The sequence below is a fragment of the Opisthocomus hoazin genome, chromosome 4 (genome assembly GCF_030867145.1).
Source record: "Opisthocomus hoazin isolate bOpiHoa1 chromosome 4, bOpiHoa1.hap1, whole genome shotgun sequence".
Taxonomy (NCBI): domain Eukaryota; kingdom Metazoa; phylum Chordata; class Aves; order Opisthocomiformes; family Opisthocomidae; genus Opisthocomus; species Opisthocomus hoazin.
In genome coordinates, this window is record NC_134417.1 from 66,868,423 (window position 1) to 66,886,647 (window position 18,225).

At 40.0% G+C, this 18,225-nt stretch overlaps 1 protein-coding gene across 5 annotated transcripts in view; it reads right to left on the reverse strand.

The window, feature by feature from the left end:
* PPP1R9A (protein phosphatase 1 regulatory subunit 9A) overlaps window positions 1-18,225 on the reverse strand; it is a 158,058-nt gene that overhangs the window by 39,862 nt on the left and 99,971 nt on the right. For all 5 annotated transcript variants that reach the window (XM_075419316.1, XM_075419317.1, XM_075419315.1 and 2 more), the window contains exons 6-7: window positions 10,901-11,036; window positions 1,966-2,121 (exon numbers count right to left, since the gene is read on the reverse strand). In XM_075419316.1, coding sequence (XP_075275431.1) covers window positions 1,966-2,121; window positions 10,901-11,036 — 292 coding nt within the window. The remainder of the gene's footprint in view (window positions 1-1,965; window positions 2,122-10,900; window positions 11,037-18,225) is intronic.

Below are 18,225 nucleotides of genomic sequence, written 5' to 3' on the forward strand. Positions count from 1 at the left end.
GGCATTTCAAGTAAGAGCGCTCTCAAAGTATGTGAGCACATTTTTCATTGCAAAGACTGAATTCAACTAATGAGGCCAAACTATTATGCTTAAAGATTATGTCCAACCCACTTGTTTAATACTTCCATTAATCTCTCGAGTAAGAACAAGAAAGAACAGTTATTCTTTAAATACAATTCCATAAAACACTGTGTGGGCTTGTGCAGCGTGATCGTGAACAAGTCCTCTAGTGTTGAAAGAATTTAGGGCAAATACCAAGAAAAATACATGTACTCACTCTGCAACAGCCAACAAAATGCAGCTGTGTACTGTTAAATACAATCAGTAAAACAGAAGTGGCATGCTCATAACAGCGGTAGCTGTGTGGGTTACCGAAAAAGAGTCTGCTCTTATGCGGGAGTATTTAATGTTTTCTTCTCAGGCTCTCATCTGCACTTAAACCGTCAGATCCCAAAGTCCCTCAACCTGATCTTCTCTACATCAGTGTTCTGAGGCCATTACATCAGACAGGTCTGCAAAGAGCTTCAGATCAGTTTGGACATGTTCAAGTACAGCAACAGCCCAAGTTGATGGAAACTGTATTCAAGCATGGTTTTACAGATAATTTATTCAAAGGTGAGTGACTTGCCCATCACCACATCTGTGGTTTGCACATCCTTGGCACATTGGCACAGCCAGAATGGCAGCATCTTCCCACTGCTTTGAGAAAGTATCACTACGTATGATGCAAAGTATTAGAAAATTAAGTAAACTGTTCTGCTAATGTGCATAAGAGCCTAGAATTTGAAATATGGAGTGAAAAAATACCATTTAATTAAAGTAAAAAAATGTCAGGAAACAACAATGAATAACAGTAGGCATCCAAAGGTTGAAAAGGTTATCATCAGAAACGGGAAAGACTGGTTCCTCATTGACTGATTACTTTCTATATATACTCTCACTAGAGAGTAGTAACAACATATATTTATAGAAGACAAAATATCTGGTTTGAGTGGAGGGAAGGGAAGAGGAGAGGACAGGGCAAGAAGGATGAAAAGGGAGCCTCTCTATTTTAAAACCCCTTTCTAGGCCCAGGTTCTGCTGCTCGAATCTCCTGTGAGGTTCTGGTTACTTTCACCCCTTCCATCTTCCTGTACTTAAAAAGAAAAATGTTCTTTATTGTCATCACTCAGCGCATTACTGTGGGGTTAGATTAATCCAATTGTTTCATGTCTTTATTTGCATCAGAATTCAGGAAAGTTCAGAAATAAACCACACCAAAAGCACAACCTAAAATACTGAAGAAATGTTTCTCAGTACTTTGGTACGTTAAATTACATGGATTCGATGACTGCAACAAACATCACTGATTCAAGCCTCAATTAGTACCACTGTGTGCTACACAAACACTGTAACCAGAGAGTTTGGTAAAACACCAGCTTGAAATGTGCCTGCTTCCCTGGTACAGCATCTTTCCAAACACATGGCTAAACACACGGCACCGCAGCATATCGATGAGTGTAGCGTAATGGTACAGGAAGAGCCCTGCATGTCCCTTTTCGCTGAAATTTGTTATTTGTTATTTGATTTTCCTGTTTTCTTGATCACTTTTGACTGGAATCTTAACCCCCCTCAAAAAAAAAAAAAAAAAAAAGCAACCTGCTATGAATTAACTTGCACTTTGTCTTCCTGGTCAAAAAATGCAAACTGAGTGCTGAGGCAGAGTAAGTTCTGTGCTGAAAACTAAAATTATACATTACCTTCCATTAATGCAACAGTCACCTGAAAGCTGATTAAAACAACCTCGAAAAACAGTTCTACTTCTTTTAAGCAGAACTTCTTGAGTCATTCAAAAGTACCATGTATACAAACAGCTAGAAATCAACTCTAGTACTCCAGCGAAAGAAACAAGCACTGAGAAATAAGTTTACTAGAAATCTCATTCCAGTGAGATATTTCAGGAATATTATCTGATCTATAACTTACCTCTTTGAATTTGTGAGCAAGCTTGCTGGTGTCCACATCACTGGGGGAGAACATGTCATCATTTTCAGGGAGATCGAACACTTCAATAGCCATGTCACCTCCTGGAAGGATAGGTCCCATGTCTTCGTCTTCTTCATCTGTAGCATATTCCCCTGTCTTAATTTCACAGGATTTAAGAAATTCCAGTTATCCTCTTATTCAGCAGAGACTGTTCAAAGAGTAATTAAGTTACCGTGCAAATACAGCATACTGCATACAAAAAAGGTTATCTGTTTCTTGAGCTATAATGCCAGTACTTATGAATTCTACCAGACAAAATACAACTTCACACTACTATTTCAGAACATTAAGAGAGAGAAGAAAACACTAAGGATTTAGTGCTTAAGCGCTACTGGCTGTATACTTCAATGGTTTTCATCCTTTTCCAAATGAGGCCTCTCTTCCATAGGAAGACCTCTCCAAATTTATCTCAGATTTAACAAGGCATCTTTTCCAAACAGAAATAAAAGCAGAACAGGACCGCCAGGATCCTGATGAGCTTTTTGTAAGCCATCTGGAGGTAGTAATTCTCCAGTGATATTCCATGCTGACATTGAAAATCTACTGGTTTCCTCTTTGTAAACAAATCAGCGATAGAGAAGTCACACCCACATGGAAAGACAACAGCGGGAAAAAGGAACCGAGTGTCAAGAGACAAGTTCAGAGACTCAAGTCAGAGTTTACTGAATTTTCACCTTGAATAAGCAGCTGCTTCTAGCTAGTTTTAAACAGAAAATGCGGGTGTTTCTTGGGCAGGTAAACCATGAGATGTGAACAACTGGCTGATAAAACAGAATTTTAAAAAATCATAAGCTACAATCAGTATCTCAAGATTAAATGAAACAAAACAATAATATTGAAAAGAAAAAGCTTGCAATGTTAAGCCCCAAGTTGCCTAGACAATCTTTCCCACATACACCCGTGCCCATCTCTCGCCAGGCCTGAGGTGGCTGGGTCCCACTTTGCTTCAGCAGGGCTCCCTCTGCGCGCCGGAGCCCTTCGCCTACGGATCATGAACAGCCTGCAGGCTATGCAAATGACTTCGCACACATACCACTAAGCAAACACTGTCCTCAGGGCCACATCTGGATTTATAAGGCTTGGGACTCAATAAATACATGGAAAAGGAAGGGCGGGGGAAGGGATGCAGTCCTTTTCCTGTTTATACAGTAATAACACCAAAATTTTGACAGAACTACTCAAGTTTTTTGTTCATGGGCTTTCTGTTCCTGAGATGAAGGCACATAATATTATTATTATCAGAAGTATATTCTCAGTAGTGCTAGGATTACCTATTAGTGTCATTTTTTGTCAAAACAATTTTTTAGAACAACAGGTAAGAACTCAGATGTCCGACCAACAGTTTGAATCTCAACTTCCCACCTTAATTTTGTTTCCCAGCTGTTGTTTAGGCTTACGTAAACCTCTCTCAACTGAAAAACAGTGCATGGAAGCACATGAAGTCTAGGTGCACAAGTAAACACGGACAGAAAAGATGTATGCATGCATGCAACAACAGGGTGATATACTTGCAATAAACCATCACCATTTCTTGGATAAATAGAACACAGAATCATAGAATCATAGAATGGTTTGGGTCGGAAGGGGCCTTTAAAAATCATGCAAAATCTACATTCCCCTTTTTTAAAACTACTAAAGTTTTAAAAAACAAAGCAAGCCAGAACACACAGAAAGCATAGAGTGATTTGGCAACATCTTCTGACGTCAAAAGAACTATCAAACAGAAGGTAAGTCACCAACGTGCATGACCCATCCATACTTTAAATGTCACCGTTAATGCCAGTCACATCTTAGCAGAGCTATCTCTGTCTCTATAAATAGTTACATGTTCTACAATGAAATAAATAGTAACCGTTTATTTTACAAACTTCATATGTACTAAGAATCTCAGCAGTCTTCAACAACAAAAAAAATAATAGCTGTTTTTGCTTGCTTTTTCCGTGTTTAAAACAGAAGTAAGGAACACACAATCCATCTCAGTGGAGTTTTCAGGCATATTAGCATTACAGCCAAACAAAACAACACCGGAAACGAAATTTCTCCTTCTGTATGTTTAGCTCTCACATGCACACACAAAATCTTCTGTTACGCTACGCTTGTAGCAGCTTCTGTTTTTATTTTATTCCCCACGTGCAGTTCTTGTGTAAACAGAAAATTAGGCTGCTAACTCTCCTGGCTGTTTCCAGGAGGGTGTAACACCACCTTCACACACCATCAGGGCGGCAAGAAGTGGAACAACTATAAAATCCCAGTGAGATTTCAATGAAATGAATTATTGCAGAGACAAAATACTAACACAATCCGTGTACTGTCAATTTTGCAGTCATTAGCCCTAAAAAATCTTTAAGGTGATACACAACTATCTTTCCCACTTGAAAAATACACATCTCGGCAAGTCCATCAGCAGTGGCAAGAAAATCTCTCAAGCATGCGAAGAGGAGGCAGAAAGTCGACCGTTACCTAGCCAACTCATGCCCAGCTTATGTAAAAAAACAGATCTGTCTCAGCTACATGTGCTTTTTAAAGGAATATATTAATTTAATGCAAATTCCTAATTATATTTACCAATTTTGGTAAAAGGATAAACCAGATGAATTTAGTTAAAACCAATTCCTCCAAAGACTTAAATTAAAAAGAAGTACTTCATACAAAAAGAAAATGAACGCATATGAAGGACTAAGTTATACTGGGGAAAAATTCAATAGCAGGCAATATTCTGCTGGCCTCAGGAGCCAGGGTGTTTGAAGAGGGACATCAGGCAGCGTAAAATGAACACAAAGAAAAATCCTGCCTCAAATTGTACATAATGAGTGTCAATGGGCACAATCATTTTTGCTTCAATTAATGCAAAAATGAATAATCAAAGCAAAGCACTGCAGTTTTCTTGGGTAAACAAGACAGCGGGATGACACAAACACATTACAGAACACAGAAATAAATGGGACTTTCGCTTTCACCTTCAAAAGGGATCTGATCTTATAACCACATGAAACACAAATTGCACGATCAAAAGAAACAATCCGTGCTTTAAGGAACTATATGTTGTAAACTACACGAAACATACTTTCCTGAAAAAAGTATCTCAGCTGACTTTTACCTGATATGAAAACTACTACAAGGTTGTTCAGACCCTGTGCCAGCAAGCTAGAATGGGAAATTCAGTGTTCTACAAGCAGCAGCAAGGCACAGACAAAAGTTACTTTACTTCAAAATAACAAAGCCCTGTAAGGCTACAGTTGTTTCTGCAACTGCCTGAGGTTCCTTGCAATATGTTTTCTTTTCTTAGCTGACAACAACAATAATACTTTTTTACTCAATAGCCAATGAAAACTTCCATACTCCTGAAGGGAAACCTCAGAACCTTCAGTCTGTACTGGCGAGCGAAACTCATCCATGCAGAAGACCTATTTCCCATTTCAGCAGCACCCAGGGCTTCAGCTTATCCCACCCATAGCAACAGCTTCTGACACTAGCCATTCAGTTTTGCAATATGCCACCACAGCTAATAGCATGGAATTACCTCTATAAGCATGAACTACAATTTCCCACTTTAAAAGAGAAAATGCATGACTCGCATTGCTGAACTGCCTTGCAAATTGTTGCAAAGGGCCTAACACTCCCAAGCAGAAAGGAGCAGCATCACCAGCCGGGATAACGCAGACAGACCTTCCCCAAATCACCATAACAAAGGCTGCCTCAAGCTAAATCTTTTGTTTGTGCTGAAACTCTCCCACAATCAGGGAAAGCCATTTGAAGAACTATAAAAATAACTCAAACCCATCTCTTCATTTGATATTTTTGATAGTTCATACTTAATTCTTTCAAAAAACCAAAGAAATATATAATGGTATATCGCTTTTACAGCAGTGCTTCATATTAATGATGTTGGAAAAGAATGTATTCTCTGAAAGATCTTGTTTAACAAATGTATTCTTTGGGTGTTAGACATTCAAGCACATTGCAACTTTTTTTTTTCCTTGTGTGTCAAGATTTTCTTCAATGGTTCTAATGTTGCTTTGCTCTCAGAATGTCCTGATAAATGAGAATAAAAAATGAAAAAAATATTCAAGTTACTATTAGCGATATTAAGATACATTAAAATGTTACTTGCATAAAACTACTTGTCTGTGGCCACAGAGTGAACAGAATTCCACAATACGTTTTTAATTTCACATCCTGCATCACCATATGCAGCCTTTAGGGGAACAGGTCATCTGCTTTATGTGACTTTTGCCATTCACTGTAGAAGAAGATAACATCAGGTTTGAATCAAAATTCTAGGAAATGGTAGAATTTCACTAAAATGTGCACAGAACACTGTGTTAACACAGGGAAGTCCAAAGGTTTCAGTCAAGGATACAGATTCAGGTTGTACTTAACACATCAAGTAGGAGGAAAAAAGTGCCTACTTCAAGGACTTTCAGTTCTGTTTTCTGACAGGATATAACAAATCAAAAGGATGTGGGATTTTAGGAAGCTAGACGAACTGGTGATGAGTCAGCTCTGCAGAAGGCAGCACGTGAAACAACATACTCTCCCAGCTTCACTGTAGTTAGCACAGGATCATTGGGAAGCACCAGCATTGCCTATCGTGAGCAGTACTTGAGAAATATCTGATACCACTGGTTCCCTCTGGCTCGTGGGAGCTTAACAACAAACTGGGAGCTGTGGTATATTTATGCTGCTTGTCTTTGCATGGCCGCACTGTGGGCATCCGTTTTCCTTCAGTTTTGTCAGTTTTGCACAGGGCTCTTGCCTTTCTGTGCAAGGACTTACACGAAGGAGTGTCTGAAAGCATCCTGCAACCCCGTGATAACCTGAAGCCCATGATAACAGCAAATTCTGAAGTGCAGGGATGCGGGACACTTCAGTATTCACATTACTTATATAGTAAATGATGTTTGTTTTAGAAATGCTATGTGTATTTGTGTAAATCTTCCCCAGTAAATAACTGTCATGTAACATTCCTGCAAGGAATGAGAAGTTACAGCAGGCTAACACGTGCCTCTCTAATTTAGCATCTGACTCAAGTCCAGAGCACACTGGCTGGCAGAATTCAAAATATTCTCAGCAATGCTGCTATTTTAAAGAACTCAGATCCTTCTAAAACAGCTCGATGCTGCTTGGGCTACAATGAAGACCATCCTAAGTTTCAAAACAGAGTAAATCCAGCCAGTTGGTGGCACAGCAAGATAAAACACCGGGACCTGCACATGACTGGCACACATTCTCTTCCTGTGATTTGACCAGCTCCAGCAAACACAGTCTTGTGTGGCGATTCCAGGACTCAAACACAGATCACTGATTTTCTCCCCAGTAACCTGATATGTTATTGCTGTCTTTGTGGTGAAGACTCTCAGGATCAGAATTTGACAGCTTCAACGGAGGGTTGAATAAAGATCATTTTCCTGTTTATTTATGCAGCACTGTAGCTGGAGATCCAAGTTACCATACTTCTAGAACTGTATGAAAAAGAACAGGATGGTCAGATAGCTCTGAGACTGAGCAACTCCTGGGTAATTCTGTGCCACCTCAGCATGAAACTCCTTACACTGGCAACCCAAATATTTCTGAACTTCATGCAGTCAGAATCACTATCACTTTGATGAAATGGATTCGAAAGGGTAGGGTTTTTTGCGCATTTGTGGGTATTCATTCAGACAGTGTAAATCGAGATTTTCTTGCCCAAAAGATGCCTTGCTTACCAGAGCCAAAGAACGCAGGGCTGGCACTGGTGTCTGGTGTATAGTAACATATTTGCCCTAAGGCAATGTAAGGTGAGTCCAAAGTAGTAATGTCTGTATTCTATAATAAATGGAGTGGAAGTGTTTGTGGTGACCAAGAACATCTCTGACCAGTGTCTAATGCGCATTAGACCACAGCTTCCATTGTGCCAATTGCTTGGGAACGGTGCACATTACATGAGTTTACTTGGACAGCTTAGTCAAGTGACAAAAAAATAATATTCAGGATTGCTTCAAGTTCCCAACAAAATCTACTTCTGATAAGTCTGTCATTTAAGCAAGGGAATATTCCTCATTGCATACTTTAGTACCTACACCTCAGCCATCTATTGTGAGAATAAGGTTTGCCACCTCCCTCCCACATCTATATATACAGCATCAGGTAGGAAATGGATATGATTTTCAGTGATCCCAATGTAGTTTTTGAGAACTGAAGTACCGCATTTGTTCTGAAGCCTAATTCCTTCTCCTTCCAGAAGAGATCTGTGACGATACTCTGGATCTTCCATGGTACATGTCTTTTCCTTTCATCTTCCTCCTTCCCTCACATACTGCATAAAAGTCCCCTTTGCACTGTGTAAGTATTGTGGTTTTGCCTCAATTTGCAATAAAGTACCATGTAGTTACTCTCCTCTCTCACTCCTTCCCCCTCCCCAGTGGGATGGGGGGGAGAATCAGAAGGAAAAAGGCAAAACTCGTAGGTTGGGATGAGAACAGTTTAACAGAACGGCAAAGGGAGAAGAAAACTACAATCAATAATACTGACAAAAAGCATCTACAACATGCAATGTTCTCACCATCCAATGCTCAGCTCACTCCTGAGTAGCAAAAGCCTCTCCTTCAGCCAGCTCCCCTCTTAAATACTGAGCATGGCATCACATGGTATGGAATATCCCATCTGACTGGCTGTTTGGGTCAGCCCAACCAGCTTCTTGTGAAGATTAACTCTATCTCAGCTGAACCCAGGAATATAAACTAATGGCCAAAAAGCACACGTCATGGTTACAGAGGTGGCCATCATCCTCTGTGTACTGCTACAATAAGAAGATACCTTTAAGTCTGCTAATCACTTGTCCTACCTTGATTCTGCTTTATCATCCAAAGGCACTACCAATAGAGAACACTTAGTGCGTTTAGTATTTTTTGTGTTAAAAAAATTACAAGGTGAACAGGGCTGAAGTCTGTAACCACTCAACTGCACGAAGGACAAGACTCATCACAAAACATCACATCACCTACTCATCCCTGTCCTCTTTCATTATTGTGCTGAGAAACACTTGTGTGGTCACCAGTATCAACACATCCTCAATCCCTGCTGAAGACTGAGGTACCACCAGGATCAGTATTGATCCATATGGTTTTAACAATGTTTTCTTTATTGTCAGATCTTGAGTTATCTCATCTGTGTGGTGCATGAAGGTAAGCAACACAAAGCTTTGAGGTTTTTGCAGGTGGATGTGTCTGCCAGGTAAAAGGTGTGAAGCATGAATTGCTCACATAGGTCTGCCTTCAGCCACACATCCCTCTAAGTGTGAGCACACAGTGAGAAGAATTTGAACATCAGACATTTAGGACACACCTCTCCTGCCAATATGAAACCTCTCAGACTACGTTTACCACAAAACGGTGTCAAACCAGGTCCTCAACCCCTGATGTCTACAGCACTCTGTGATGAGGTGTGAGAACTCTCTTGTTCCAAAGGCTAGAGGGTGTGGGCTTTTTTTTAGGGGATGATAGACTACTTTCAAGAAATTAGTCAAGAACTTGAATTTTAATTGTAAACTAAATAGAAGTTCGAAGACTTGCATGTTTCTATAGGTTGAGGAAGGAACAGAGAGGATATGAATTTTATAGCCTTCATGGTCTTGCACAGGCACACATGTATGTGCATCCGCAATACATACAGCTATTATTTGTCTGAGTTAAATATGCACCTACAGCAAGATTCATTCTAACACATATTCAAATATTTTTATTTTTAATATCAGTGGAAATTAAAGTGACTGAAAGTATCACTGGGGCTAGACAGGATTTTTGCTTTGTTTTCTGGGACACATCTGATTGTTCTGACCTATTGCTAGTTTAACAGTGTGTTACAAAATCTGAGTGTATCCTGATTTTATCTCAGAGTATTGTTTTCCTGTTTCACTGTTTAGAAGCCTTGTCTCAGTACCTAAAAGAAAACTAAACTGAAATAAATGCGTTGCATGAATTCTCTGTCTTCTCTATTGCCTCCTACCCCGAATAAATCAAAAAAACTGCCCTGGGCAAAACCACAATAATACATGAAGTTTGGCATTTAAAATAATATTATTCAAGATAACGTGAAATGAAGATGGTATGCTTGAGCTAAGTGGATTGTTACAGCAACTGCCTTTTACCTTACGCCAGCAGCTAATTTAGGGAGTAACACAGACAGTAGCCTCTGAAAAAGCTCTCTCATTAACCTTTCCAAATACGTTGGCATTTAGGAATATTAGAATTTTAACAGAATGGGAAGAAATTATGGAAAATTTACTGAATAAATTTGATAATTTCAAAACCTTTGTACCGGGACATCAGGCACTAATCACAAACACCAATACACGCTTCAGACAAGGAAGATCCATTTTTCATCCTGTCTATTCACACAGAAATAAAAAGCAGTGTGTGGAAGGAGGGGTCCTGCCTGGAGTTTTCAGAAAATTTCTTCATATTCTGAATTAAGAACAACATTGATTCTTCCAAGAAAAAAAAGGCCTAAAAATTCCCTAACCCCTGAAAGTCAGAAGGCAACTTATACCAGTTTTCCCCCAAAAAAACATGTTTCAGTGCACAAGCAAACCAACTCTATTCCCTAATTTCAGACAAAGCATATGCCTTCAGAGGAAGAGCAATGATTACAGAAGCATTGACCAATTTTATATTTGCTCTTCTGGAACAAAACAAGTATTTTAAATCCATGCTGAAAAGCTTTGCATTAACTTTGCTCTTCAAATAAGTTTCACCATAAAAATCTGTACAAATCAGCAATAGAGGTAATGGAAAGGGCCAGAAGTTGACCTCTGAGTGACAATTAAAAATCAGGAATTAGGAACAGAAAACAGAACATTAAAAAACACCGAACAGTGAAATGCTAGGCAGTCGGTTACCTCATCATCATCGGCATCATACTGTGCGTAGTGCTGCTCCAGCAGCTCTCTCTGCCGGCGTTCTTGCTCTAGAGTTTGGCTAATCAGCTGCGCAACCTCGCTCACTTGTCCCGGTTTTTCTCGTCCAATTACAAACCTATATAAAACAGTGAAAAAATATTATTCCTATTGTTTTACCAACGTTCTTGATTTTCAGCTGTGTGTGGCATAGAGAGTAGTCCTTTTCTCCAAAGATACATGGCTGTGATTGCTCTAAATGTGTTCCGTAGATGACATTCACCATAAGGGCACTGTGTGTAAGATCAGACCATGACAGTATTTACAGGAGCAGGGAAAAAAGTGACCACTAAAGCCTGCATTCTGAATTTCAGCAAAAAAGATTCACGGAGTTTGCACTTTACAGATGCAGACCTAGAGCAGGGCAATTTTTAGAAAATGTATCATCACTTCCATTCCTTTACGAACAACACGTTGTCCAGAAGCCTGCAGAATACCAGATGCACAGTAACAGCACAGACAAACTTCTGGCACCTTGTAGTGAACGCACCATGCACCAGAGCAACTTCTTTCTCCATCTTGAACTAGCAGATATTTCTGAGCTTTTATATTTACCTTCCTCCTGTCTCTAATAGAGACTCTATTTCCATATTTTTAAATCGACAGACACTATTTCCCTAATTTTAAGCTGCATTTAAATCCTTTTATTTCATGAACTTCTGTTGCTAAGGAGCATTTTTCTCCACTGTTAGCTATTGCTGAACACTGGAAGCGCATTTCTTTGGCTTAACAAGAGACAAGTGAAGTGCCCCTTTCTTGGATGACTTACAAAACTGCTTCCCAATCTTGCTTACAACAACTGAAATTCAGAATTCGCTTGGATTGTAACACTTTTTTTCACCACAGTGGCATAACCATAATTAGATATTTTGCTATCTGTAGTATTAATGATAAACACCCATTATACAGTAGCAACACTGTAAACTACTGAACAAAAGCACAATTTAAGGTGCCAAGCTGAAGGAATATTTTCTTAGCAGACTAGAAAGACAATTAGGTATTTGCAGGTGAAAAAAGTATTATGCAGAGTTGAAAAGCACAATCAGGTGACACTGAGATACCACCAAACTGGGAGGTGTGGTAGATACACCAGAAGGCTGTGCTGCCATTCAGCGTGACCTGGATAGGCTGGAAAGCTGGGCAGAGAGGAACCTGATGAGGTTCAACAAGGGCAAGTGCAGGGTCCTGCACCTGGGGAGGAACAACCTCATGCACCAGTACAGGCTTGGGGTGGACCTCCTGGAGAGCAGCTCTGCGGAGAGGGACCTGGGTGTCCTAGTGGACGACAGGTTAACCATGAGCCAGCAGTGTGCCCTGGCTGCCAAGAAAGCCAATGGGATCCTGGGGTGCATCAAGAAGAGTGTGGCCAGCAGGACGAGGGAGGTTCTCCTTCCCCTCTACACTGCCCTGGTGAGAGGCCTCATCTGGAGTACTGTGTCCAGTTCTGGGCTCCCCACTTCAAGAAAGATGAAGAGCTACTGGAGAGAGTCCAGCGGAGGCCTACGAGGATGGTGAGGGGACTGGAGCATCTCCCCTACGAGGAGAGGTTGAGGGAACTGGGCTTGTTCAGCCTGAAGAAGAGAAGGCTGCAAGGGGACCTTATAAATGCCTACAAATATCTGAAGGGTGGGTGTCAGGAGGATGGGGCCAAGCTCTTTCCAGTGGTGCCCAGTGACAGGACAAGGGGCAATGGGCACAAACTGAGGCACAGGAAGTTCCGTCTGAACATGAGGAAGAACTTCTTCCCTCTGAGGGTGACGGAGCACTGGAACAGGCTGCCCAGGGAGGTTGTGGAGTCTCCTTCTCTGGAGATATTCAAGACCCGCCTGGACAAGATCCTGTGCAGCCTACTGTAGGTGACCCTGCTTCGGCAGGGGGGTTGGACTAGATGACCCACAGAGGTCCCTTCCAACCCCTACTATTCTGTGATTCTGTGATATGGTAAATTATTTGTTTCCACAACATCTGGCTCAAATTATGGATTCATTTTATTATTGGAATGAAATGTGCATTATATCCCATGTAAGAAAATGGTTTTCATTAGTACTGCCTACCACTGCACCCCATGCAGGAAAATAATTTTCATCAGTACTGCCTATCACTGTTAAAGTCATTTAGGATTTGGCATTCATGTGTAAGCCAACTTCCCATGAGTAGATGATCCTGAATCCATTTCCGATGCCAAACAATTTGTCAGACTGTATAAAGTCAAGCACTACAGAAAGGAATACAATTTGGAGAGCATTTCAACATCATCAAACTATCCAAGTCAGTAATTACTTCCAGAAGGATAAGAAAGGTGAGAATGACTGACTCCATTTGAAATAAGGACACAAGGTGCTCTGAAAATAATTTAGAAGAAAGTTTCTTAGCATAAAACTGTTCTAGAAAATACAGCAGAAACTAGAACAAAATCAAGGAAATAACATCTGCATTTTAATCCTGAACAAAACAGTTAACAGTCTGGCACTCATACCCTACTATTACAAAGTATGACATCGGTTCTTAGTAATGATAAAGACCTTGGGCTGAAAGAACAAGAATGTTCCTTCATGGCCCCTATACTTCACTTGTTCGGCATACTGACTCATAGTCGGATGCTGTTTCCTCTGAAATATAGAGCCAAGTATTACAAAGACTAACCCAGCCATGTTTTCAGTCTCAATTGAGAGGAACAATGAACTTCTGATATTCTTACATGAAGTAAAAAATTATTCAACCCATATTTGCTAGGTATTTGTCTCCTCTAATGTAAAAGCAAATTAAAAGAAAATACAAAAAAATCCCACTTCTATTTTAAACAAACATTTTAAGTAACACTATGCATGAGTATTATTTATATACAGTAGAGAGAGCATCACATTTGTAAACACACAAGGGAAATCACCAATGCAGTAAATTGTGGAACCACACAAAGTGATGCAAATATCGTACTCCCTCCTGCCCTCTGCCTGATTATTCACCTTCCCTGGAAAATAAGAGACTTGAAATACTTCACACAACCATTTTTGTACACTAAAAACCTAGAACAGACAAGATGTAATACATCGGACATCTGGTAACTCCTGATTATTTAGGAGCGGTTTTGACACATTAGACTATAATGCAGTAATATTTTCATACAGACAAGCAAGCTTATTAATTGAATTTTTCTTCTCATGCCAAAGTCACACACAGTTTATAGCGCTGTGATTTTCAAGGCTCGAATCCTATGTCAAAATAAAGTTCCTCAATGACACCTGGAGCTGTTAGATGATACATGAACAAAAGTCTCAAAGCAATGATGAAGTATAAAGCAAACGTTTTCAAAAACAGAAATACACAAGGAATGTTTTATTTTCCTACAATTTACTGCTTTAAAGTGAGATGTTTCCAAAGTGTCTGAAAACAAATATTTAGAAGCATTCAATCTATGACTGATGTCAGTTTTAGATAAAGAATTGCAAATCTGTAAAATGGAATACTATGTTGCAAACAGTTACAGTTTTTACAAACTAAACCATACCTTTTGCCATGTTACATTCCACGACCTTGAGAATACCATGTTACATATAAATATGTTTAACTTGTAACTAAAATAAGCCATAAATTACAAACTTATAATGTAAAGAGAGATTAATAAATAGTTCTTAGAAAACTGTAAAGCAGAGGCAATTATTAAAATGCTAAGCGTGAATTAGATCTTTAGGCCTAGAATGGCTTTAAATACAAGAACTATCATAATCTGAAGTGTTTAAATATGAAAAGAAACATAAGGTTGTGATTCACTGACCAGAAAATTAGTCACTGAACCACAATATGAACACTTCAACGAAGTGGCTAATTACGTATTTCACATCACTCTGGCTCACCAAAATTAAGCACATGCATTTCAGATTTGATTAATTAGTCTCAAGGGCCAAAAGTATTATAACAAAGAACTGTAAACTCTATCAGCAATAATATATTTAAGAAGCTGATTATGTTTCTGGATATGAGACAAACGAGGGTTTTAAAGCCTTTAAACCTCATCACAATATTCCCCATAATTATTAAAGCCAGCAACTGCGAAATAAACCCCAGTGAATCTGTGAAGCTGTACTACAAGCCATTGCTGTACTAAATCTCAGGCCATCACTGATTATTTCTGATGTCCACAAAAAAGAAAGAGGACAGAACATTACAGAGAAGCAGGGCATGAACTAACCTTGATACTCCGTCACACATAATCTAGATGAATTACCAGCTGTGAAATATTCTTTTTGGTTGTGGTTAAAATAAACAGGGATAGAGCTAGGAATATAATTAATATTTGACTCTACCTTGGATTTAAGAAGATCTAAAAGAGTACAATTAAAGAATACAATTAAACTATAGCAATGGTGGTTAAGAAAAGCATTCTACTGAAATTGGCAGCAACTTCTACATCTCCTGCAATCTAGTTGTGATTTAATGATATTAAAGCACATCTGATATATGGCTTTCCATATATTTCCAGCTTCTGTTAAATGAGAATCTGCAGACCTGTGCTTCTTGAAACAACGAAAAATAATTTATTGATTTTTTTACCAAACATGGGAACCAGAAACATTATTATATAATTAATTTAATTAAAAAACATTTCCATTTTGAAAAGAACCTTGGTACTAGAAAAATGTGTGGAGGCACCAACTCTATGACGCAAAACTGAAGTTCGGCAGCATGGATCTTTAGTGACTTACTCTCAGTGAATGATTCCTCCTAAAAATACTTCAGACATTAAATGCTCAGTTAAAAATAATTTAGTATGGCTTCCTTAAATTCAACAAAAATCAAGTAAGAATACAGTAGACTCCTAAGAAATAATGAATGAGGGTTTTGCTGCAAGAGGATTCACAATTTTTTTCTTATAACCTTTCCTAAAATGTAGTTTGGTCATCAAAAATGTAAATTTCATTGTATTGGGGGGAGTTTTACAGATGGATTTTAGAAATGGTCCTCCTCTGAGCTTTAAAGCATAAAGCTGCTTCTGTTACCATTTATCTAATTTATTTCAAGATGTCTTCAATTACCCACTCTGGCTGCTTCCATTAGGATAATAGCCATATAAGTAATCCAAAGTGCTAAAAGCGGTGTGAACCCTCTAAGAAGGCAGGTTTATTTAGTTACAGCAGCATGAGCTGGAACTTGTCAGGTTCTCACGAACAAGATCAAGCTCTCTTAAAAGACGGCAGCCTCAAATGCAGAGGTCGCTGACTGGACATGCAATTCACAACCTACGTGCTTCCATTACACTTTTTCAGATAAAACGATCTGAAAATTAAGAGTCATAAAGACTCTTTGAATCATTAAATAATTCAGGTTGGAAGGGAGCTCTGGTCCAACCCAAACCCCCCAGTTCAAAGCAGGGCCAACTTTGTCATGGCCTTGATCAGTTTTGAATCTCTGTTCTGATGGGATGCAACCTGTTCCACTGTTTGAGACACCTCATAGTACACGTTTTTTCGGTGAAAATATCTAGTCGGAATTTCCTTTGCTGCAACTTCTGTTCATTGCCTGCTATCTTGTCACTGCACAGAGAGTACAAAGAAACTGGGTTCATCCCTTCTGCCTCCTGGAAGGCAGCTGAGACAGCAGGAATATTCCTGCCACCTCATCCTTCTTTCCTTTGGACTGAAGAAGTTCTTTCCGCCTCTTCACAGGATGTTTTCTGCACAGCTGCTCTCCAGGTCCCACTGTGGCACAGGGCTTTGCTGCTCCAGATGCAGGACTCACATTTGCCCTTGCTGGGCTTCACAAAGTTTCTGCCAGCTCATTTCTCCAGCTTGATGACGTCCCTCTGAGTAGCAGCCCTGTCAGTTAGCCTAGCAGCTGCTCTCCTCAGTTTGGTATCATCTGCAAACTTGCTAGAGGTGCCTTCTGTCTTATAAGTCCTCCCAGCCCTCCCTTGCACCAGAGACAAGCGTGTACATAGCAACCTTTAAAGCTATCACCTGTAATAAAAGGGAACTGAAGGTGACTGGCAGAAGGCAGTAAACAAGGCTTGCCGGGAGATTAGTGACGGTAGTGACCCAAAACCAACACAAACAAGTGAACAACTGCCTGGAGACTAGTACCCAAAGTAACACGAGGAAGTAACCGCCATTAGTAGATGAAAGGGGCTATGACTGAATGAAGTCACCTAAGGTCACATAAGCAACACGCGACAGGGCAACCCATGTAATGTCTAGTTCAGGATGCTGGCTATGTAAAGCCAACACAGAGAAGTAAACTTTGGGAAAGAGTCTCCAAAGGCCCTGGAGACAGAGCTGCCAGTAAACTGAGCCATTGTCCAGAAGTTCTGCAGCCTCTATCCTTATCCCCAGAGCAAGGATGACGTAAGCTATCTGCCATACCCTGAATTTGATCACAGACAGCAGGACTCCAACTTACCAGTGATTTGAGCTAACGTGGGTGTCCTTTTGCCCAGTCAGCACTCAAGATGGGTGCACAGCAACACAACTTCCTTGGTGTGGCCACGACATGAGCTATGGGCAACATCTAACAGTAATGTGCCAAGAATGAGATGTGTGTGTAGTGTGTGCTGTGTGACTTGCTGTTGTTGTTGAAATAGTGGTTTGGTTAGTATTATTTTGTTATTAATTTTATTTAATTTATTTTTTGGTAATTATTTTAATGATTAAATATTTGAATTAAACTAGGGCTCATCTACTTCACTTGCATAACCATACTCATACTGACTAAACAACTGTCACAGCACACCATAACAAAGTCTGGCGCACGCTGCATGGGCAGCAGGCACTAAAAGCATGGAGAGCCATATATGAACCCTTGCGTTCCAGTGCCATTGCTGCCCTGAGGCAAATTGCTGCCCTGGGGCAAATTGCTGGAGAATGCAGGAAACATGAAGATGTTTCTGCAACAACATCCAGGTCATTAGCCAATGTGGGGAAAAAACTGAGGCAAAGCAGTCATTAATTTATCTCAGACATTTCTGTATCCTTTTCACCAAGGTCTCCTGCCTCACCGAGCAGCAGGCTTGGCTCCATGGAGGAGGTGAGAGCAGTAGATGTTGCTTAGGTTTCACAAGGTTTTTGGCATGGTCTCCTCTGGTATCCTTCATCCTCAAAGATCAAGCAGGTCTCCTGGGCTCTTCTATCGTTCAGGGCAGTGGTTCCATAGAATCCTACCAAGCAGATCCCCAAATGAGCCAAAATTTTCTCTCCTGAAGTCCAAGGTTGTCATTCTAATGTTCATCTGCATTTCTCTCCGGTTCTTAAACTCCGCCATTTCACGGTTAATGCTCCTAA